General features: G+C 39.8%; 1 protein-coding gene and 1 long non-coding RNA gene across 2 annotated transcripts; one reads left to right on the forward strand and one right to left on the reverse strand.

Annotated features, from left to right (window-relative positions):
- Window positions 1-8,978: 8,978 nt before the first annotated feature.
- Window positions 8,979-10,329, forward strand: LOC124179715. The gene is made up of 3 exons (XR_006870143.1): window positions 8,979-9,165; window positions 9,465-9,653; window positions 10,233-10,329. It is a non-coding gene; the product is annotated as an uncharacterized LOC124179715 (long non-coding RNA).
- A 4,731-nt stretch (window positions 10,330-15,060) lies between these two features.
- On the reverse strand, window positions 15,061-24,229 carry LOC124179894 (elongation of very long chain fatty acids protein AAEL008004-like). The gene is made up of 4 exons (XM_046564754.1): window positions 23,736-24,229; window positions 17,845-18,096; window positions 17,455-17,698; window positions 15,061-15,663 (listed from the first exon to the last, which is right to left on the reverse strand). Exons 2-4 carry the CDS (start codon window positions 18,094-18,096, stop codon window positions 15,158-15,160), a joined length of 1,002 nt encoding a protein of 333 aa, XP_046420710.1. The 5' UTR covers window positions 23,736-24,229; the 3' UTR covers window positions 15,061-15,157.
- Between the last annotated feature and the right edge of the window lie 15 nt (window positions 24,230-24,244).

The raw sequence follows: 24,244 nt of genomic DNA on the forward strand, positions 1-24,244 counted from the left end.
CCAGGTAATTGAATTTCCCGAAATAAACGTATCTTTGGACATGTCAGGTTTTGACGAAGAGGGATTTAGCTCCGAAGTTCAATATCGGAGTAACGTCAATTTGCAAGAAAGAATGAAACATGTTTATAATCTCAAACGATGTGTCTGTAAAATGGTAGAGGTGATCAAGTTTTTGCACAAAAATCGCAATTAAATTTTTATGCAAATAAATCGTATCCGTCTGACGTACACGAATCCGCTTACGCAGACAGTGGATTTGCAGGTTATTTAATTGTATCAGGAACCGAAGCTAATTATTTTTCACGCGACATTAAAATATCAAATTACACATATCCACCTATATGCGAGGATTCTTGCACCACCCTTTTGAGCGATAATGAGATCTGACTATACCCAGATAAAGGCGGTAAAAAAGTAAGGAGACAGTTATCGTCAATTTGACGAGATCCAGTTAAACCTAGCTGGGCGGATTAAAGAAGTAAGGAAAAAGATAATAACCGTGAAACTTTCAATCACGAACCATTTATCGCGATCCTTTTCTGCAGCTCCCATTCGAATATCAACGGAAGAGCGCGACTTCAACGTAAAGGTTTTTTCGCAACGGAAGCGACGCGCGATGAGGGTGAAATTGCGATCGCCAATGGAGGAAGAGGACAAAGCGTGACTCTGATTGGCTGTCGCTAGTCTCGCGCCAAGATGATGCAGCTTGTAATTCCGGAACGTAATTTGAAATATACGCGGTAATAGCGATTAGAGGAGGATGAGAATATGCCTTGAGTTATGCTTCTAAGAAAATGAACTTTGGCAGGGATGTATTGAGTGGAATTTTGTTTACCCAGTTTTTTTTTTTTATAATTCCATCTTCCTCAATGGACCTAATGGAATTTAACTGTCGGTAAATTTTAATGGAAATGTTGTATGCCAAAACGCTGCCATTAACATGAATAAGTATCAACTGACGCACGATATTTTTTCACTCATTTTCGCGCATGTAATTGCACTTACGCCATGTATGTTAATGTATAAAGCATGGCAAACGTTCAATTACAGACATAACATATCTACGTATTTAACTTGCGACGAATAAATTGCACGATAAATTTAGGCAGTTTGAAAACAAAAAAAAAATTTCTTTCCTACTTCTTTGTCGTTTCTTTATTGAATACTCTTTCGGATTCTCATTCTTGATAATAAACACGTAGAGACGGGATGCCATCGCTGTTACATTCGCAATCGAGATATTTCTTTCGTTAAAATCGAAATCATTTGCTATTCTTTCCTTGTTATCTCCAATTTGCTTATTCTTATAAGAGTCATTGACGCGTTTGCGTTTAGACGAAGGTGACGCGTGTCAATTACATCATGATAGGGGATTGACGTAGCTATACATACATATATAATATATGTATATATTTTCCAAATTCACGGTCCGAGTAATTTCGGGAAGGTGATGTATGAACCTTCGACATTCCTACTTTCTCATCGCCAACGAGACTCTATTAGGTAAAGTTCATAGGAGAGGAATAAGAAACGAGGAAAAAAAAATCGATTTTACAATAAAGGCATATTTCGTGTCAATGATCGTTATTCAGGACAAAATTGATTAATGATCCACAGTGACGTCAGGTGTCTATGATTTCGAATATTTATGAACTGTTACTTTGCATAAGAATTTTGCATTTCGTATTTCGCAGTTTTGGTTTGTAAATATTTATCCTTCAAATAATTCTCTAGGCCGTACGGTAAACCGACGTAAAAAAAAAAAAAGTTAATAACCTGTACGTAAAATTCAAATATCGAAAAAAAGTTTTGATACCATCGTTAAAAGACCTCCGGGGTTAAAATTGATAACCTGCGAACGATGAAAATAATCTACCTACAAATCTGGTCTCAAGTATAAACGGGAGAAACGATCGAATCTTGAATATGGTTCAATTTTATCGATTAAAGTTCAATCGGCAGTTGATTTATATTATACCCGGTTGGCATATGTAGAAATATTCAGATGTAAACCAGTGTCGCAATACCGGAATAAAATATCAAGTCAAGGGCCTTTCGTTCGCGGTCAGGTTTAATCGACTTTGGTCAGTGTCGTAAAACGCCGTGATTCGCGATGGCATTCGACAACTGATCGCATCACTGGCAGTACAAGAGAACGTTAGAGTTTTATCGATTCTTGAACACCAGGAAACACTGTTACCAATTTCTTCATAAATCTCCAAATCTTGGAGCAGACTGCAATGCGATAAAAACTATCGATGAATGCAGCAGGTTCTTGCTTAGTAAAACTGCCGGCTGGTCACCTCCGTCGAAACGTTATAAAAAGTTTCGCGACTCCTGATCCAAAAACCGTATTTCGATGTCCAGACATACAGAGTTTCTTGCAGAGAAATTGTAACAAATAAATAAATAAATGAATTATTAAAAAATGTTGTAACAAGTATAGTGGAATAAAAAATTCTGATCGTGTCTGGATTGCATACCCGATAAAATCGCACCATCTCGCTATACGGTGCGATATCTAAAAACTGCGTCATTTATTTTTGCTCAGCGATATTCGCTCCGACGATGCGAATTTTCGATCCGAAAATCGATTCCATCGCATGTTTGATAACCTCGGTGTTATACCAGAGAACGTTATTTTGTTTATTTGCTTTTATTCTCCGGGTATTGCAACCTCCATCTTCAAGCCCACGTTACGCAGGTGTAATAAGTAATATTGCCGTACCTAACCGATTGTCAGCCAATTAATAAAATGACAAAGCGATTTATCCCATAGAGAGATAATACACGTGGGCCCACACATGCGCACACACACGCACGTTAATCATGCATATATATTCATTCAGGTCGTCTCCTTGTCCCACTTTCCTCTTGTATTAGCCTCATTCGGGTTCCAATTCGATTATACGTTTTTAAAATTTAACTTTTAAACAATCTGCGGAGGCAATTCATACTTTACCTGCAAATATCACTGTACGTGCGAAATACTCGTTAGACAAGTATGTGTTATTCGTTGTCTGCTGCTTCGCGTGTGTGTTCACGCGCAATTCACACCGCATACCGGTGAACCGGTAATAGGTATTATTGCTGCCTTGTGTCACCGTTATGCAAAAGGCCTTCGATCGGGACTCCGGCGGTCAGGGAAAGTGATCTTAATTTTATTCCCCCGCTTTTGCTCAGCCGCCGCCGCCGGCTTGAAAACTCGAACCGATCTTGCCCTGTAACCACGCGTTAAGTCGACTCTCTGAAACACTCGATTCCTCCGTTCGCAAAAATTATGAAGCAGAGTTTTGCCATTTCGATCGAGTCTCGCTCCGCCGAAACAGAGGAGCAAAAATGCTGATATAGTTACAACAAAATGAAGTGTCATATAAAAGATGTGACGCTGCCTGTGGGAGGTTAAGAACCCGGTGGGTCTCACCTCGCGTTTTCCAACGTTTGTTTCTGTCCCACCCGAGGGACTACTTCCATTTTTTGGATCGCGTCAGCAGCCCATCGATTGATAGAGCGACTTGGCCGACTGAGTTTTTACAGAAAGTTGAGTATTGCGTTCGTTGTTTTAAGATATTACAAGCCAATTGCCGACGGCCAATTAAATATGGCGGTTAAATTTTTAACTGCAAAATAGCACAAGTATGAATTTTAACTTAGAGTGCAGAACAGCGATCATCACTCATGGAACTTGAGTCGATATGTTTTTATTGCCGGATAAACAACCGAGGCGAGTAAACGTTTGCCTGCATAATTTCGGCGAATTTTTTTTTACCACCTCCGACCATTTAATTAACATCAATCCGCCGACTAAGTACATACATTTTTTATCATCAAAGTTAGGAACACTTATCTACGCGTGACTAATATGATTTCAAAACAGAGGTCGACGTGTGTATACGCAGACGAATATCGGAACGATCTCTGCGCAGCTTCCTGAATCTCGCTAATCCCACGGTTAATTCCTGTGTTTAAATTAGTTTTTGAAACACCCACAGTGAAGATGAATATCTCCTATGCTTGAACACGCATATGGCTGTAATATAAACCGAGTTTATAATCAAAAAACAGCAAAGATGGATGTGATAACGTCGCGAACCTTGCGCAGGAACTTCTTGGGTGACATTGAAGAACCGCTGTGACAATTACATATGCGCGTTAATTCAAACCTGTATCGATCCGATCGTTACGCGTTCAATGATATTTTTAAAAAAAAATACCGATATCGGTCTAAAGATCTTTGGAATTTGTATTAAGAATATCGGCGAGATCCTTGAATCTTTGCCATCAGGTTCTGGGTATTAGGTGCGAGAATTTTCGGCACCGATCATACCTATCATACTTTTACAAGCACAGACCGTGTGGGAGAGGAAATTCACAGGTCAGCATATCGCGGCTTGCATATATGCGGTAGGCGCAAGTTTTCCCGCGACTTGACTTCTGTTATGGAAAACATTCCACAGGTGAATACCAAGAAGCCGTCGATGCGCGCTTCTTGTTATTCCGAGGTTTTAAAACACAACATTTCTCCTTTATTTTCCGTTTACGCTTAAGGTGCTTTATATTATCTGTCTCGTATACGCAATCTGATTTTGGCCTGCAAACAGAGTCCGTCGCGTAATTAGGTTTTTATATTATACCGCGTTCCGAGTCAAGGAGACGTGATTCAAACAACGCTCGCGTTTACTTCTTCACTCGATCACGTTGGTATATAAAAATAACAATAATAATTTGAAGAATGCCTTAATACCACTTACTGATCCGTATTTCGTAATGATTTTTTGTCACTCGCGATGTATACACCTCGTGTAACCCGTGATTATCACACAGCTGTAATAACGCCTTCGTATCTCAAGCCGGGTATATTATACCTGTCTAGAAATCGTTGTATTTATTTGTCAAGGTAATTATATTGTTATTACACGTGAGATGATGTACATCACTATGTAATTATATAATATATGTATACACCGTGTATAAATATTATTATGCTGAATCAAGATATTTTCAAATTCTGTACAAACATATGGTATGCATAATTTATTGTTAAATATTGTTATCGTTACGCAAGGTGTAGTGTATTATAATCGCGGGAACAATATCCTCAACATTTATTATTACGCCAATACCGAAAGACGTGACTGCATCAGGTTGCCGGAATTATGAATATAATATCATTCGGATATTGCGATGTATACACAAATATACGCTGTACAGGGTGGGCAAAAAAAAAAAAAAAATTGGACCGATTTAAAACGTGAATAATATCCGAAAGCGTCAGGTCTTAAGAACTTTTTTCACTTGAAATCAGACGGTTAAACCTTTCGTTCTGCGATTGAAAATTCAAAAAATTTCTTGCTGAGATACGTGGTCTTGAAAAATGGGTTTTAAAAAAGTTGCTGGAAGAACGAAAAAAATTTATATTAAAGAATGTTCTACTCAAATTCCATCTTAAATTGGCATCCAAATTTTGATTCTGGCATTTTAGCAATTCTCTTAAATTTTTTCACATAACGTGAAACGTTTTTCGTATAATATCAGAGTCAAAACGGCCTTTTGAAAACCCGTTTTTCAACAGCGTGTATCTCAGCGTGAAATAAAGATTTTTCGGATTTGCAAACGCGAAACAAAAGGTTCATTCTTCTAATTTAGAGCAAAGAAAGTTCTTGAAAATCAGTTGACGCATTCGGATATGATTCACGTTTTGAATTGGTCTTTTTTTTACCCACTCTGTATATAACTGTTATATATCCAATATTACATGCGGTAGTTATTCTTTTCCACGAATTTATTACATATCTGGTGTATTTACCACCATCCAGTTCCAGAAATCTCCACATTTTCAATAATAACTATACCTACAAGGTGTAACACCATGTTCGGTATAGTTATGAGCGTGTAATATTGAAATATTATATTTCATGTTTTTGACCCGGATTGAAAAATACGGATATAAAACGATATTTTGAAATGAACGAATGATAATTTAATGATGATTAAAATACCTCCCGGCTATTCCGTTTATCAATCTATATTATATTCTTTGCCGGGTGAAAAAGGAAACACAGTTCGAGTAATCGACTATTGCTCGGGTAAAAAGTTGTGATAAAATCGTCACAAAATAATATCCGGTTGAGAAATGTTAATCTGAGGAATATAGGGTCGTATAAAAATCCGACATTACAAGTCAGACGTGCATGCGATGCTTTTCCTCAGCATACTTTCCGGGGGCAGGAGAGGTGATGGAATCCGGTAACCTTTGGATGTTTGCCTTGAAATTATATTGAGAAAATGTACGTACATTGTGCCTGCGTGAACATACGTATACGCATAGAAGTTTTTGTAAAGAATCAGAGCAAAGAAGAAGAAGAAGAAAAAGGAAAAAAAAAAAAAATGGTAAACAAAAGCGCTGTAGAAGTTTATTGAACGTTGGGTAAATCCGCCTGCATTCATTCAATTCCTGATACATTTTTCCGCAATCCGCCTGCAATTCGGCAACTGAAGGTACATTTCACCAATCCACATTTTCATCACTTTTGCCAATCATTTATCGCGAAATAATTGTCAGTCGGTAGAATTGCATACATGCAGGCGGATTTTCCCTTCGTTAAATTGCCCACGAAATAGCTCGGTACGTATATTACAGGTGTTGGTATCAAGCAGAGAGACTCGGCAAAACCTAATTGCCGTTTGAAACCATAATATTATCTAATCGGATGCTCAGTACACATGGAAACAACATAGATGGTAATATAAAAATAGGTTAAAAATTAATTATAATGCCAATTTTGTATGGCGTGGGGAGAAAATACAATTTTAACCAAAAGCTGGAAATAGTGAAACCAATCGTTACACGCCTGTGTATAACATGTAGCTGCTTGCAAAACGTGTGCTTACAGACGAATCAGTTTTTTCTGCACTCACGCATATGAACACTGCATTGATGAAAATTTCCGTAAACAGAGTATCATGTGCACGGGAAAATTGGAGAAAAAATCATTTCCTTTTTTACAATCTCTTTATCATCCAACCGATCGAGGCAGAGATAAAATATACTGGTAGTTGTATCATGTTAAGACCACTCGGAGCAACCTTTATCGGTTAATTTTGTTTCAATTTGCTATTGAAATCAGTGAGCTGAAATGCTGTAACTCGTGTGTCCAATGAAGAGAATATATTTTGCTACAATTTATTTTTGACATGACGTCATGTTCTGTAACGTCGGTTACGACTAAACCGAATAGACAAGTTGTACCAATGTTAAAAAACAACTGCAACTGTACGCTGAGTAAGTTCCAATTATAACCGAGTATTTACAAGTTTTTTTTTCCAGTTGACATGGCAAAATAACAAAGCAGCAGATTCAGACCCCTTGACACGTGCAGGTCTGAATGGATGCAATGAAAAAGTTTACTGGTAGCCATGATGTAAGGAAATATGGTGTGTCGGAACTGAAGACTGATTTTCGCTCGTTCTGCGCAAATCCAAGATGACGTCACAGAAATCACCCAAATAGGTTACTTGAGGTTACTTATTTATTTCCGTATGTTCTGTTTGCTGAAAATGCCGGTTTCTGCAGTCAGAAGGTTCAAAAATAATAATATTAACACCAAAGGACAAAATATCAATCTTTTATGACGTCACCTTGGATACGTCTTTCGATTGGTTCAACTAAAGTGTATGCGCCGGTGCAAATTCAAAATGGCAGCGCGGTCGACCACTTCGAGTTTTATTTGGGCTGTCGAATGATTTGTCTGATTGACCATCGGTCGAGAGTTGTTTCAAGCTAAGCGAAATAACAGCACGAACATCTCGGGCGTAATTTCACCTTCGACGAATGTCTATAAAAGCTGCGAATTCGTCTTGCAAAATAGCCTCGCGTATACAAAGACGCGCGTGCGTATGCGTCTGTTGCTACATGGACTCGCTGTTGGACGGCTATCAAATAGGAACTCGATTACTCAAAGTCCCTCTCAATTAACCTCGAATATCACTACATCCACAGCCGGAGTCTGGGCGAAGGTCGTTCGTCAATTTCGTGCATACGTCAGTCAAGGTTGATTTGTTTGGGGGGACAGGGTTCGGTGCACGATTAAAACTATGCAAATTTCTCGAAAAACAGTTCCTCGACAAGACGCGGGGGCCGCTCAACTCATTGCCAATTCTGAATCGGCATTGCCGATCGCGTTGCAGGTTCTGTTCGAGATACCGACGTTTTTCCCGACAAGCCGCCGGCGCGCGGCCCACCGATTTAGTGAGGGGAATTCCGTTCCGGCACCGTCGTTAAAAATATACTCCGTGATGCGAAGTGATGCTCGGAATTTCCGCAATTTCACGATTCTTTATTCACCGGCAAATCCCGAAGTCCGACTCAGATTGGAAAAGTTTGCCGATTTTTCACTCGCTGGTCGAGTAATTTTTGGATCATCAAAATATTCCACCGTCGTTCGATCCATTGCAAACAGCTTTTTCTCAGGTAGCATACCGTTCGCTGTTGGTTGACTTAATATTAACAAAAATTCTCAGTCAACTGTTTCAAGTCAACTGGGAATAGGCATATTATGAGCCTATTGTTAACCGTACACCGACTAAGACTGCACGAATGTCCTCTGAAAATTCGTGATAAAGGCAACACCCGACGTCAACTATTATTTGGTACTCAGTTGACTGTGAGCAGTGAAGCCGAAAAGGCGATAATTTGCAAGTAGGCTAATTACGTGGGCTAATAGTCAGATGGCGTCAAGTACGAGATAACGATTAGTTAGTCTAACTGCCATCAGACGTTGAAGTTCATTCGGCACATGAATGCGCTCGCACAAACAATTGTCTGTCGGAAAAACATCAAAAACCTAAACAATCACAACTGTAGTTGAGACGGCTAATATTAATTTATTATTGCAAACATGAAGTATACTGCATGTCAATTTTACGTTCAGTTTTTTGACGATCTATAGCTATTGAAAAATAGGCTACCTTTTGTTGATTTTTTGCCAACAATGCGTCGACATGTCTTTAATTGAACAAAACGGTGACTTTTTTGTAGTTGAATGATGGACAGCCTCGAAATGAATGTGCTACCTGGGCTTGTTTACCGGATTCCGGTTGATGGGCCAAGAAATTCGATGGCATACACACCTGCGTTCCCAGATCCGGAGCAAAATTTACTTCGAGGTTATAATTTTCATAAATTAGCATAAGAGCCGCAATTTCTACTTGTGCAGCATTTATATGTATCGTTATCCCGCGAAAAATCAGAAATAACTCAATCCGTTATCTTGAGTGGAAAAATCAATGATACCTCGACACGAAATTTGAATAGGTCATAATAATCAGTATCAGTCATAGCAATCATTAGGCATTCAGTTAGTCTCGACGGATTGAATTCTTATCACCGAAAATATATTCCATCTTCATATTTTTTGGTAGAAATAAATTCCACACATTTAATTTTCCCGCGTGGTTTAACCCAGAGTGACCTGCAATTGGCTCTAGGCGTATGACGTCACGTAGATGGCGTCCCTAGCGGTACCGCGGAGTGTGAAAGACAGCCACAACATACGTATAATTAAATATCGAGCAGCCGCTTATCCACTCTGCGCATCGTTAATAATTGCAGGCGTTTGAAAACTGCGTCATTGAAGTAAAATAATTAATTACTGGTAAGTCAGATATTGCTGAAAATTACTTACCTTGAACTGCTATTACCATGACTAGCTTCTACGCGAGACGCGCGTCATCAGGTGTATTTGATCGGTGTGACGTCAAGTGCGAACCAATGAAACTGTGAATGATTTTTTTTCGGCATTCATTACGACGGCGCAAACTAGAAAGTCAAAGATTCGCACCATTTCACTTCATAGATCGAGTGTCTAGGTGTGAAGATTGTTGGGAACTGAGAATAAATGAGAGAAAAAAAAAAAAAAATTTCTTCAATTGCTTCAAACACCAAAAATTTTCATATTTGAATCACGACAGCTGTGAAATCTCGTACAGACCGATGATTCTTTTTACAATTAGCTTATGACCGCAACCTGTTGCCTTATTGCGGTTATTGGCAATGGTTTCCTCGAGTAAACTACATCAAGTAATTACAGGCGTGTGTGCTCTTTTCTCGTATACATCTATACAGCATATTAAGCATCCATCGGCATAGCTCTAGGCGATCAATTATTTCATTAGTCTTTCTGTGGTATTTTTTCATCTCTCTCTTTTCGGTTACTACTTGTTCTGTATTTCAGCCTCAAGACACTGCGCAGTTGCGGTTCCACGCGAAGAGTATGCGGTACATTTTGTTCTTCTTCTTTTCGACCGTTCTGTTTCTTTCTTACTCTTATTCACTCTGCTTTTCTTTCTATTCAAAACCCGCACTTGCCCTGGGTTCAAAGTGACCGATGTTTTGCTGGACGACGAATTTTTACGCAACAATATACAAAATTGATTAACTAATAATCGTCATTGAATCGAACGACGAATCCATCGCGGTTATCCTTCAACGCGTCTGTGACTTGACCTAAGGGATCGACGCTTCGATTCGTCGTCATTAACACGTAGCGTAAAATGTCACGCTCGACCGCCTCGAGGAATTTCTTTGATCATTACATCGAACCACTCGGTGCACTGGCGCCTTTTCATCCGCATCGTCGTAATACGCATGATGTACGTATGCGGTATAGCAGTGATAAAATTGTCGATCGCGTTATCCGATCGGTAATTGCACGTGGAATTCGTTCAGTAAACAATTTATACGAAGAGCCCGAAGATATGACATAAGTATTATGTACACTTGTCTATTGTGACGATGATGATGACGATGACGATAACGCTTGGATGTTAAATAAACACCTACATAATTATATGCTCTCACGGAATTTTGTTTGCGATGCACTCCGTATTCCTCGCTATAATTAGTAATTCATACGTATCAATAATTCTTGTCACGAGGTGGAGAAGGAGGGAATTTTACCCGGGGATTTCGGAAATTTTTCGATCCGCAGGATTTAAATTTCGTTTTTCAACTCTGGAGCGTAAGTCGTATTCTTGAATATTCATCAGACTCGCTTACAACAGAACTATTATACTTGAGTGAGAAACGCACAAAGTGGATAAATCTGTGTTGCGCATAATGGATGAATCGCAAAAATCACAGCAACTTTTTCAGTAAGCTACATACGAGGTATGAATTGGACAAGGTATACGTGCAACCAAACAAATCAGCGCAACGAATCTGATCGATTCATCATGAATTGCGATATTTAAAAAAGATATAAATGTCTTCTCCCTTCCCGCTTATACGCGATGTCATCTTCCATTACGTATTTAACCACATAGAAGATCGGCAGGTGCAAACATCGAAAAGTTCAGTCTTGCAGTTTGTGTACGTGTACGTAGGTACGGAATGCCCGGCACTGTCACAGACCGATTGCCCAATGCTTTACGGCCCGCGGTTATGCCCGAAAGGCCCGTAAGACCCGAAAGGTTGGATGCCGTGCAGGCTTGCCTTGCCCCCCCCCCCCCCCCCCACAACGAAGCAGTTTCCGGTTTGCGGCTTCGCGGGAGCGGCGCGATGCGGTTCACTTTCACTATCCAGCTCACGCTTTCACCGATTGAAAATCGGTCCCAGCAGCCGATCTCAGTATCATCTTCATCATCATCATGATCAACGTAAAGACTGCGAGCCCCAGATTATTTTTCGTAATGGTTTACGGTTCTGGTAAATTTTCAGAGTAATTCGATAGCCCTGTACTTACCGACTGGTTTTATGGGATCCCAATGAAAAAATCGAGTCGGCATAGCAGAATACTACAATCTTCTTTCTCGCAATTTGAAAATTTCCCGCCGTAATGCGAGGTTCGGTTTAGTACCGACTGTCAGCGACATCTGGCGGCGGTTTTTTACAGCCGGTAATCGAAAGCCTCGCATCTCCCCCTCTCTCTCTCTCTCTGTATCTGCTGTTAGATTGTGAAAATCGATCTTCGCACCCCAGTCGAGAAACTGTGGATCGAACGAAACGGTAAGATCGACCGGTGGAACGTTACCGACCAATCGTTTTCTCTATCGTCGCCAATTGTTGTTTAACAGAGACTTTATCGACTATTGCTCTTTTTATTCCGTTGAAGACAAATTCTCATTTTTATCCACGGTATCGGTAAAATACCGACGACCGAGCGTAGACTTCTCATTTTCTAACTATCCGATCGTTTTCATCCGATTTTTCATTACAGACTGTAGGCACTACCCGAAATAGTTGAAAATGATGCAACTAATCTCTGAACACTGATAATCGTGCGTATTTGGTGAATGTTGTCTGGGTGAGTCGAAATTGAAAAATCTGCAAAGATCGGATGGAAGCCACTGAAAAATGAGCAGAAAAGACAGACTCGAGGAATAATGGAAGTGTGCCATTGCCCTTATAACGGAGTGACGGTGCTTGACTTGCACCAAGGCGCAACATGATACTTGTACCTATCTATCTACCTACTTCTCGACCCGCATCGGGTTAATTAGAAGCCGTTCAGAGATTTTCTATTACGCGACAACCACACTTTCCCCAGTTGCACTTGTCCCAGTATCTCTTCTTGCGCAAGGGAAGGCGTAAAAGATACGGCTGTTTGTACCTACAAATATCAGTTATACTGTCTGCATGTCCACGCATGGGTATATATGGCATGCAAGTTATTTATCGGTGTAATAACCTGCAGTAGAAGGTATAAAACTTCCGGGAAATTTTTATACACGTATACATATAGTCGCGGACTACGTAACGGATGTAAATATTTTTGCAAGAGGAAGAATTAAAATTCTGTTTCCTGGTACATTAGTCTCATCTTTCTTTTCCTCACCTTCGACTTGGAGCTCCTTTTTTTTTGGCACTTCTGGCTAGGCTAAACCGCAATCATGTAGAATACCAATATCGCTTGAGGAAAATATTATAACGAGCTGTCTTCTTTGTATACGGTGTAATTCTTTTCCTCCTTTAATGTGTAACCGAATTAACTAAAGTGTGAACAATCATCTGCGTCGTGAAAGAAAAAAAGGAAAGGACACCAAAGCGAATCTGTGCACGTATATAGACACACGATGAATTTTTCCTGTAGCCTAACTTGAATGAATAATTATCGCGTTGTACGGTCCGTTCTGTGAAAGATTGAAATTATCACTAAATGAGGAAAAATGAAAAATATTCGTCTGGCTGCCGCTCAAGTTGATCATCACACATCGCGAATTCAATATGAATCTTTAAATTAAGAAATAAATGTATTCATAAACGCGGCAATAATATTACTCTTTACTATTCAAACCGGTGTTTTTTTTGTCTGGCCATTTTATTGACCCGTATTTGAAATCTTCATTGAGCCTACCGTCTGCATTGCGAATAATAGGTATTTTGTTTTCGTCGTTTGATTTTAACTCAACGACGACAAAAAAAAAAAAAAAACACGGAAAAATACCTATCTGACGAACAAAAGACAAATTTAATATGTAAAAGAGGAAATTTATCTCTACGATTAGTGCACCGGACTCACGACCAGACGTTAATTGCTTATGCATTGCAGCCTGGAAGCAAAGCCATAATAGATTTATCTGCTGCAACGTGGTTAAAGTGGTAAAAACACGGGCACGGTTCAACCTGGGCTACATCATCAGCCGGTCATTTTATTTCTCACTTTTCTCGTTTGATTCGTCATCCTGTCGTACAACAAAGTTGAAACGCGTCTCGAACCTTCGAAGTTGCCCCGGCGAGCTGTGTTCTCGGTTCCATAAGGTCAGTGATTACCATTTCTGATTAACTACAAGATACTTGTCATTCAGCTCGGCGACAAAGACAAATCATAAGCCAAAGTACAGGAAAAGTAAACTCGGTTCCGCAGGTAATCGACACGCACTTTAAATTAGTAAGGATTACGAAAAACGCGCAAGTTTTATACTGTCGGACGGTGATCGGGTCGGATCATCCGCCGTTCATTTATTGTACAAAAGCCTTAACAAGTATAATTTATCTATACATTGTAACAACTAACCGCAATGTATTTATATTATTACGTTAGATGTATATCATTTCTCGTTTTATAATGAAACACATCCAATACAATCAATGTATAATACGTCGAACACATGACTCGTATTGATAATATGTCTCAGAGAACATAAAACTGTGATCGGAGGATAAGAATATTATCAATGAGTGCAGCGAATTGAATATACATCTAAGGTATATTATAGATATAGCAAGATTGAAAAAAAAAAAAATTTATAAAAAATAATAAATCGGTTGCATCTTTAATGTGTCACTGATTGAGGTGCGACGTTCGCTATCCATCATTATTATTACTTTGTATATGCTCGTAGGCTTTATACATATTCATCGCGTATTTGACACTATATGTACATGGTCCCCATTTTGTCACAAGCAATTTCTATACTCACAATAATCTACTAACAAGTATATAAGTTAAGACTAAGTTAATGCTAACAATAACATTAATAATAATTATAATAATAATCATAAAATGGTAATATGTACAACCGGTATCAGCTGCCGGTCAAATCCCGTTTCGTTCATCGGTTTTCCTTTGTCAGCAGTTTCTGCCAGCTTTTTCATTATGTACAGGTACATATAACATGTATAGGCGACAAACGTTGCGTTCTTTCTTGTTCATCCTTTTTCTCCCCTCAGCTTCTCTATTAATCTCCAAATGGAAAATTCTCAACCCTTTGCAATGAGATGAAAAACAAACATAAACAAAAATGTATCTCCATATAGCCGCTTTCTTACTTCCTTTCGTTCTTCTGTTCTTTCTGATATATTCCTCATTCCTTTCTTTGGTTCGGTACAATTGGATAATGTGTCGCGCAGGCGATGATACTAAGCTCTATATTGTTTTTGTTGTTGTTGTTGTTGTTGATGTTGTTCATGTGTATAATAACGTATAGTACAGTATGTGTAATGGGGTGTGTAAATCAGTTGCACACTTCATCCTCGTGCTAATATTATTTATCAGGATCGTGATCATCGTCATCATCGTCATCGTGATCTTCTAATGTCCCGGTTGTTTTTTTTTTTTTTTCTCTCTTCTCTTTTAATCAAGGATCGGCGACCTCGATCCGTAACGGCAAACAGGTTTTGTGTATAGGTATACAATTAGCGTATAAAGTCTCGCTGCATCTATTCGCTGATACTCCTATTGTCTATGAATACTCTGTTCCTAAGTCCGTTACCGGAAATGTAACCTGTCGCCATTTTGTACTTGCCGGCGTATATCTCGTCCTTGGTATCGACGCCAGGTTCCAGACCGTTCTTCCTGTCACTCTTGCTTCCGTCGTGAACCTTGCCGTTCTGTAGCTTCGCGTCGTTGGAATCGTCGGTCTTGGCGAGGTTGCGCGACTTCTTGACGTAGGCCTGCTGGTAGAAGTCTCTGAACAGGAAGTAGAAGAGCACGGCGTGCATTCCGATCCACCATACGAAGGCCTTGGGGTAGTTGCACTGGATGAAGAGTAGCTGGAACGCGTGGACCATCACCAGAACAAACTGGACCATCTGCAGGGTAGTCAAGTACTTCTTCCACCAGAGGTAAGGCTGCATATGGGGACCGAGAGCGGCCAGAAGATAGTAGGAGTACATCACTATGTGAACGAAGGTGTTGAGCAGACCGAAGAACGTGCTGTGACCTCCTGGAATAATAGAATAGAAGAGGTTTTACAAGGGCGAATTTTGCGATCAGGTCAGTATCATTGGGGTCGTTGTCTGAACGTCGCGTGGTACGTGGTAACCGTGATAAATATGCATGACTTATTAGTGGTTGGGCAACCTCCGCGAGTTCTGGGCAAGCAGAGTTTCGTTGACATTGTTGTGATTTCTACTCATCCGCGGCCACCCGTCGAAATTACTTATGATCTCAACGAGGCGTTTAACTTTTAAGCCGGTCAGTTAGCCCTTTATGCACTGGAAAAGCAAAGAGGACTTTGTATTATGATATGGTAATATTTTATTTCTTTCCTCGTGTTATTGGTCATTCGGAAGCGTGCGAAGCTGGATCCTCGACCTTGGCTGCCTTGTACGCACACAACCAACCACACAAGTGCCTGACGAATTACTTTCTGTAACTGAGTAAGTAATCTCGAGATATTCGACGTTTTGTAGACCATTCACCAGTCGCCATCATCGATAGGAACGAACATACTAATCGGGGGGGAAATTTTAACTTAACTTTTAAAAGAAACGATCGGTGCTCAACGAAGCTTTTCAAACCGTACGCGCCGCGAGTCATTTGGTCACAGAATGGACGACCACTTGGCCTTTTGAGATCAGAATAAACGATTCGTCAAGTTCAGCACATTACCATTAATCATGCAAACTCCAATTGAGATCATTATGAGGTAGAAGAAGGGTACCGGTTTTATTCCGTTCCTAGCAAGGCTCCGATCTTCGGCAATCCTAGGTGTAGTATGGAGAAGATGATTGACGGCGGTGAAAAAAGTTTGCTAATTCAATAGTTACGTCATTGTTGTGTTAACGGTACACTTGGCATATTCTAAAACTGACCATTTGTAGCCGGCTACCAATAACTCCGTTGAAATTGAGGAACAGATCACGCGTGTCTGTTGAACCTTCGGCTGCAAAGGTACATTCGATGTTATTGACTCTGAACGCACGCTCGCCTCTAGCAACTCCTAGTTTTTATCGAACCAGCTCATGACTTTAGAGGCTCGTAAAATACCTCAATATTTATGGTATGGTATACAGACTTAGTAACCGATTACAGGATTCATCGGTTCAAGTGCAGATCAGGTTTTGCTGAATCATGGCAACGGTATTAATCAACGACTACGATTAATCGTGTTCCGAGTGTAAGGTTAAGACGAAAATTAATGCACTCTAAATATGTATAATATACAATGAGAATGTATTCAATTAACGTCTGCCGGGATGGTGACTGTCCAGTAAATATTAGAAAACCGGTTAAATTAACATTGATGTTAGTGAGAAGATGCGATGGAAGCCATGGGACTTCGATCGTTAAAAACCGTACAGAATAAGTAATATCTACCCAAAATCCGGTAGTATATATTTGGAGTCTGAGATCAGAACTATATGTGGCCAATATTATTCGTGTCCACAAGAATATTGAACGCGCAATATTTGTAATGCTTGAATATTTAATGACGCGTGGCGAAGGTATCACGGCATCTCGTAGCAGACGTTCGATGTATTTACCTATTCCGTATACACAATGTGCTAGTGCCAGTGATAATTGATTTTTTTCGTGTCCTCTTAGAGTGGTCGATTTACTCTGGAAGTAATGAATGTCAATTATCGGGGTCCGATATTTCACCGAGTTTTGCCTTCAGACAAGTCTTGGGTACTTTTGGCTTCGACCGGTATTTGTTGAACCGTACTCGGAATGAGACGAGAAGAAGTTTTTCAAAAGTCAAAGAGCGTTGGAATCAGTTTCCATAACCCACCTGGCGTGAATTTCAGCCCGAACCAGACGGACATCGGCATTATGCCGTGATGGATGACGTGGAGGGTCGACACCTGTTCGTTCTTCTTCCTAAGCACGAAGAATATCGTGTCGAAGAATTCCGTGAACTTGGACATGTAGTACCACCAGCACGCGTGGGCCATTCTGACGGCCAACGTGTTGTTGGAATAATCGACCGGCTGACATCTGAAGGAGTAATGACCGCCCCACCCGGCAACGAGAGACTGAAAACGAAAGAACGTCATTAGGTACAGGAATTACTCAACACCATGGGATTACTGTCCAAGCAAACAATGACACGATTTATGCGAGCGTCTCTGCGAAATGATACATGATGCATTGATACATCATTAAATACCATTGGTCTTACCTCTTTGAAGAGCCAGTAGGAGAATATGACTTGGAACAGGTTGTAGAAAATCAAAACCTTCCGGAGCTTCATCGGCTTTCTGTTCTCCATCAGTTTAGGTCCGAGCACCTTGACGCAGTAAGCGTAGGTGAGGCATATCAACGCCGTTGGCATTGGACCGCTCATCATGAACCAACCGTTGACTCTCGGGTCACTTTTGTTGTCCATTAGGTCCCGATAGGCGTCCACCACCATCCTGACTACCTGGTCCATCTGCAAGATGAGGTACCGGGCGATAAGTTAGTGAGAATGTCGCTACTGATTGGAAATTGGGGAAATACCAATGTCGGAAAAGTCTTGACACATCGCTTCTATAATCACCCAGTTGGGCAATCCTGACCAATCGCGGTTACCAAATTCTCATTTCTTGTACGTATGTTGCGGGTCGAATATCTGCGTAGTCAAGACGCGTGTCAAATATGTCACGTTAGTCGGAATAGTGAACACTCGGAAGGGTTCAAATTTCGGATGAGGCTTGCGCAAATTCGCCGCAGTAACTTTGGAAGACTATAAAAACCCGACTGAATTCTGACAATCGGCAATTTGGATTGTGCTTGAAATTGATCGAACAATTTGCAACATCGATTCTTTCGACTGACGAATTTTTACTCATGCATAAAGATGAGTCCAAATGTTCAGCAATGTTAATCATGCCGACCTTTGCCTGATATCCTGTACGTGGTACCGTTTCGTCGTAAAATTACACTTCGTATTTCGCAAGGGAGAAACCAAAAGTTGCATAAATTAAGCGATAGCTTCACGAGAACATTAGCACGTCATTATGCAGCGTCAAGAATCGTTTTATTGCTGGATGCGACCACTGTGACCTCCGGTTGCAAAATCACCAAGCCTAAAATCGAGGCTTCCTTAAAACCACCGCGGCTGATCAATGTCAGGGTAGCGTCCGAGGTTTTTGCTGTCCAAATTTGCTCAGTGGTAATAATTTGTACATAACACTGAAACCAGCTGGGCCACACATTGCGTAATACCTATTCGAGATTGTTCACACGCGAATAATGACGTGCGAAGAAGGTGAGATTGTAAGGCAAACATTCCGGAGCTTCGGCTTCTCATCTCCCATTCCTCTGACAATCTCACCAGCAGTTTTCCGTGAAACCCGTCGCTAAACGCCAACAGCTAGGCAACCAAGGCTACGCAGTTGCAGCAATTCCACAGCGAATTGTGGGTTGCCTATCTGCCGGGTGAGTATCAGAGAAAAAAGACACGCGCTGCTGAAAATTCGAGGAAAATGCTTATTCGAAAATCGAATTGACAGCAGCGCTCGGATACCTCGGAATTCTAATGGTACCTACTACCTTTCACGGGCGTGTTGAGCAATCTACGTGAACCGCGTGGCTACCTGCTCGTTGTGAAATTCTGAGCGTCTCGCCGGTCTTCCGCAGGTCGTTAAGATTGGCCCGTTCGGCGAATGCGGAATGTGTGTGTGTGTGTGTTTTTTTTATTATTCATTTATTTATTTTTACTACGGACAATGGAATAAACGACAGCGTCTCTCCTCGTCGATCGTCCGAGTAAACCGATCTATCGTAAAATCGGCGAGGAATTGAGGAATTTCAACCAGGTCGGGGTGATTTTCTCGCGGCTTCAGTGGCCCGAGACCGTCACCGTTGGGCCTGAGTATTGCCTTACAGAAACTGCACAACCCGTTCTTCGATTGAGCGAGCTAGCGAGCGAGTGAGTGAGTTTGTTTCGCAACGCGCTAACGTTTCTGTTCGAAAGGAAAAGTGGCCTTACATCGAAGGCTGGTGCAGCAGTGCAGTTAGGTATAGAGGTATAAATGCAGCGCCTGCGGACCGAAAGAGAATAAAGTACAGCGGGAGAGGGAACGCGTTTTCTCGGTTGCTTGAAAAAAAAACAACGGAAATAAGAAAAAAGTAAAAGAAAAAGAAAATAAAAGAAAAAGAAAACAATCTCACCGGACCAGCTATAATATTCCCTTGCAAAACTCCGGGTTTAAATATCTACGCGTTACACGGAACTGCAACTTGTAACAGACCCGGCTTTTATCTTCGCACGCTCGCGATTCGAATATAATTTTGTTCTCATCCACTTGTTACAGGCTAGCAAAATATCGGACATTTCGTGTTCCACTATCCGAACCAGGAGGATGTGCAATTTTGAACCCGATGTATATTGTTACTTTGACGAAAGATTGGTATCTATGGATTACAGCCGAGGGCGCTGTAAAGTTTGAGAAATTTATTTCTCAACAGGCGATTTCCAAATTAGAACACAAAATTGTGATTATATATATGTATGTCCGCGTGATGACAGAGAGAAAAGCCATATTTAATTTTAGTCGAATTCTCAAATAATATACGAGGTGTGTGTAATTTTGCGAAAAACGGAAATGTGAAAGGTGGAAAAATCGAACGGGAACGTTTAGCTATAGCGCGGTGATAAATTTCTATACCGGGATACAAAATCCAATGTCAACGCTGATTTTAATCGTCGGCAGTAACGTTCGGAATAGAAATTGAACGGTCTGAATGATGTTACGATGCTTGTATGTATTTACCTGCATAAGCACGCGGCTAAATTGTGTTCCGTGATTTACGGGGTTGAGTAAACGTTTTTGGAAATTCTTCGGCTTCTTAATTTACGAAATACCCCGCGGCTCTTCGCATTACAACAAAGCGGAATATTTTCCAACAACACATGATACGCGTGAGTAGATATAAATTCCGAAGTTATCGTCGTATTTTGGATATCTATCAACGGTATTATGCGCATAGACGAAGACGCGAACTTTGGCCGCTCTTAACTTTTACCCTTAAGTTTGATTAAAATTTTTAACAACTTTTTTACGTTTCTTCCACATTTTTTTTCACACACCTCGTGTACATATGTAAAAATTACATCGCATCATCTTCCGGCGTTGAATTTCTGCTCTTAGAGGGGACTTCGAACGACGCGTTTTTCAAACTTTGTTTCATACTTTCAATATTCATTTATTTCATTGTAATTCTCGCCAATGACACAATCATACAAAATTTCCAATATTTCAAACATCTTCGAATACTTTAAGCGATGTAAGAATAATGATATAATCACAGGGCGAGTCTCAAATTAATTGATATTCATGTAAATATATGTATATGTATATTTATTATACTAAAACCTATCGTTTTAACGAAACTCTTTGCGGTGAATAAATTACAAATCACTGTAGAATATCTAATTTTTCACATATTTGACTTTCGGATCCGGTAAACACCCGTGCGTGTAATATATAAATAAACGGCGAATGGAGTTGGAATGTGGATGACCGTAGGAGGTATCCGAGTTCGAAAGCCGGCTCCGTGATATTATAACAGATGCGTTTAAATGTAATTCGCAGCCCCGGTCAGGTGCAAAGCGAATGGAGAACCGCGTCGCCATTAGAAATAAGAAAAAAAAAAAAAAAAAAAACAACGACCACCCGCAGCGAGTTTCATGCCGCATGCGGAAGTCTGCAATTCTTCTTTGAGACAACGCATGGCGTTTACCGCAGGTTCTGCAAATATGCGCGCATAATAAAACTAGTCAAATTATGCAGGTCGGTGATTTATCCGCGTTATATCTTGATATTACATACGCGAGCCGAAGGTGAATTTTTATTATATTTTATTTTATTTTTTATTTCATTGTAAATCTGACGCGTCTTTCCGCACAGACCGCGATCGGTTTATTGCGTAAAAACGCTACTTCGCATTATTCCCGGAGCGTGAAAAAATAGTAAAAAATTTTTACGCACTTTAGCGCAGCGGTACGTAATCGATCTGTGGTAAAAAAGAATTTATACGTGACGCGTTGATCGGTATATTTAATTATACATGCACAGTGTAGCGTGTGAATTTAATAATATCAAGCCACGATGCAAGAAGCCGGTTTTTTCAGATTACATCGCGGTTACACATACTCATGAGAACCATGCGGCGAGACACAGATCGAGTGTAATAATCGCATGTATGTGTGTGTGTGTGTAAAGTTTTGCGATTTCGAAACCGGTTCAACGAAAATAACGCACCTGTCATACCCGATGCAGAATTGCTTATGATTAAGCAAGGTAGCCAATTTCACGGAATGCTTGGTTTCTTTTCCTGTTTTTAATGTTTCTTCCTCACATCGTTAAGTCGACGTCACATCCTGCGATGATTCGATTGACTTTATAAGAATCTTCGCGATTTGCCTATGCAATAAGTATAACCGAAAGCTTAAAGAAAATCGTAGAAAATTGAGGCTCACTTCAGTCTTTATCCTCTTTCGAATCCAGTCTTGATACGCGTATGAATAACTCGAAAATCGGTCGAACGATTTCATTTTTCATAGACGTGAAGGCGAATGAAGGAAAGAAAATAACCGAAGCTTTACCTACTAGTGAAGTAGATGAAGAAATATTTCGACTGCAAGTCACGCGTGAGGGAGTGATTTATATATGTTGCATGCATACTTCGGTGTGGTCTTTTTTTCCAACAGCATCGGTAACGGCTTTGAAATTATATTCACAGCTAGTAAACGGAGATCTTTGGCCTTTTTGAGGTCTTGGTCGTGATTCGTTCGGCTATTAAACGCCTGTGTTAACCGGCATAAAAATGGTCTTAAAATGCCAACCGATTGGGCAATGTTGTTTTTATGAATCGGAGCCGATCGGTATGTTACATAGATCTAAACGTAACCTTGTGCGTGAAACGTTAAAAATAAATGTGTAAGCTGGCCGATTTCTCTTAGTCATAAACTATTCCCGATTTATTCGCAAAAAATTATTCACGCTCACGTTTGCGGATATTTTTTTTTTCAGAGCATCTTTTCTCGTTAGCATCTCTCAATTATTGTCGAATAGTCGTATTAACTTGAAGAATGAAAACCATTAACGGCCATAAAACACATTGTATAGGCATGCAAACTCGGATTTTTAGAAACTTTAAGATCTGCTAATTAAAAGTCTTATTAGATCTGAATTATATTCAGCGTTATAAAAATCGGTATAAAAATCGTTTTACACATCTCGCGAAAACTTCTTCTTCTTCTACGTCTGCCTCTGTGTCACATTTTTATTCATAAATGCATGAGCCGTGAGCTGCGAATTTACAATTTTAATCCGCACCACCTTTTTCTTTGCCGATAATTTTTTAACGTAATATTATACGCCACAACATGTTTGTTTATAGCTACAGAGAATTTTTTAATCGAATTACGATCATTGTGCAAAATCCGATACAAAATTTAACAATCCGAATTATGTTTTCAATAATAGCTGCTGATATTTCGGAATAACAAGGTTACATAATTAGATCTGCAGTTCGAATAGTAGATAAAAAAAAAAAATTCCATTTTCAAATATCACTGGGTAGTTTTCTTCTTCTTCTTCTTTTCAATTCTTTTTTCACCTCGTATCGTTCAGTCAAGTCATCGTAAATTTTCTTTCATTTTTCTCAGACATGCAACTTTTATCAATAGGTCGGAGAACGATTGAACGGAATAAAGACAAAATCGACAGCAAATGTATATTCAAATCTGAGAAATTGTGTGCAACACAACGAGCGTTTCAAACCTTTTGAAATTCTCCAGTACTCTAATTTCTGTCGTAGTCGGAGCAACTAATTCAAATGTCGATTTGTCGATGATCAGTCGTGGTTGCCGATATATCGATTTGATATACCGTTGGGGTATGGGTATAACAATAAAAATTAATTTAAAAATAAAAAAAAAAAAAATCAGCAAAAAAATTTACCAACCATGTTTTAATCAAACAATTTTTTCCTGAAGGCTGTCAAACCTATCTTAAAAATAGGGTATAAATGGATGAAAAAAAAAAAAGAAAAAAAAAAAGAAAAGAGAAACCGACTCACCGTTATAACTATCGTCGAAGATCGCCGGATACCGAAATGTGTAGAATCGGTTGTCCAAAATCCAAGTTTATCGAGAACCTTTCAATCGCGTTCAGTTGTATATTATTATCCTCAATATACCCGCACGTGTTGGCCGAATCGAGTGTCTGTTATTAAGATTAACGTTCAACAACGTGTCCGATTTAACCGATTTATAGAAACAACCTTATGCTCAAATACGCCGTCTGCAAAAATCGGCGCAGCTACGATCGATTAATTTCGACCAGTTTCTTTTATACCGTACAAGACGAATCGGCGAGGAACAACAAGAGATATTTATCGATTTATTTACTTCTTCGTTTATTTATTTATTTATTTATTTATTTATTTATTTATTTATCTATACATGTATATATATATATATATATATATACATATAGAGGTGTACACACACATGTACGTATATCTCTATCCCAGCTCGTCGGGTAATTCAGTGATCAACTGCGGTTCACGAGCACCAATGCCGATCT

This window comes from Neodiprion fabricii, chromosome 4 (genome assembly GCF_021155785.1).
Source record: "Neodiprion fabricii isolate iyNeoFabr1 chromosome 4, iyNeoFabr1.1, whole genome shotgun sequence".
Classification (NCBI taxonomy): Eukaryota; Metazoa; Arthropoda; class Insecta; order Hymenoptera; family Diprionidae; genus Neodiprion; species Neodiprion fabricii.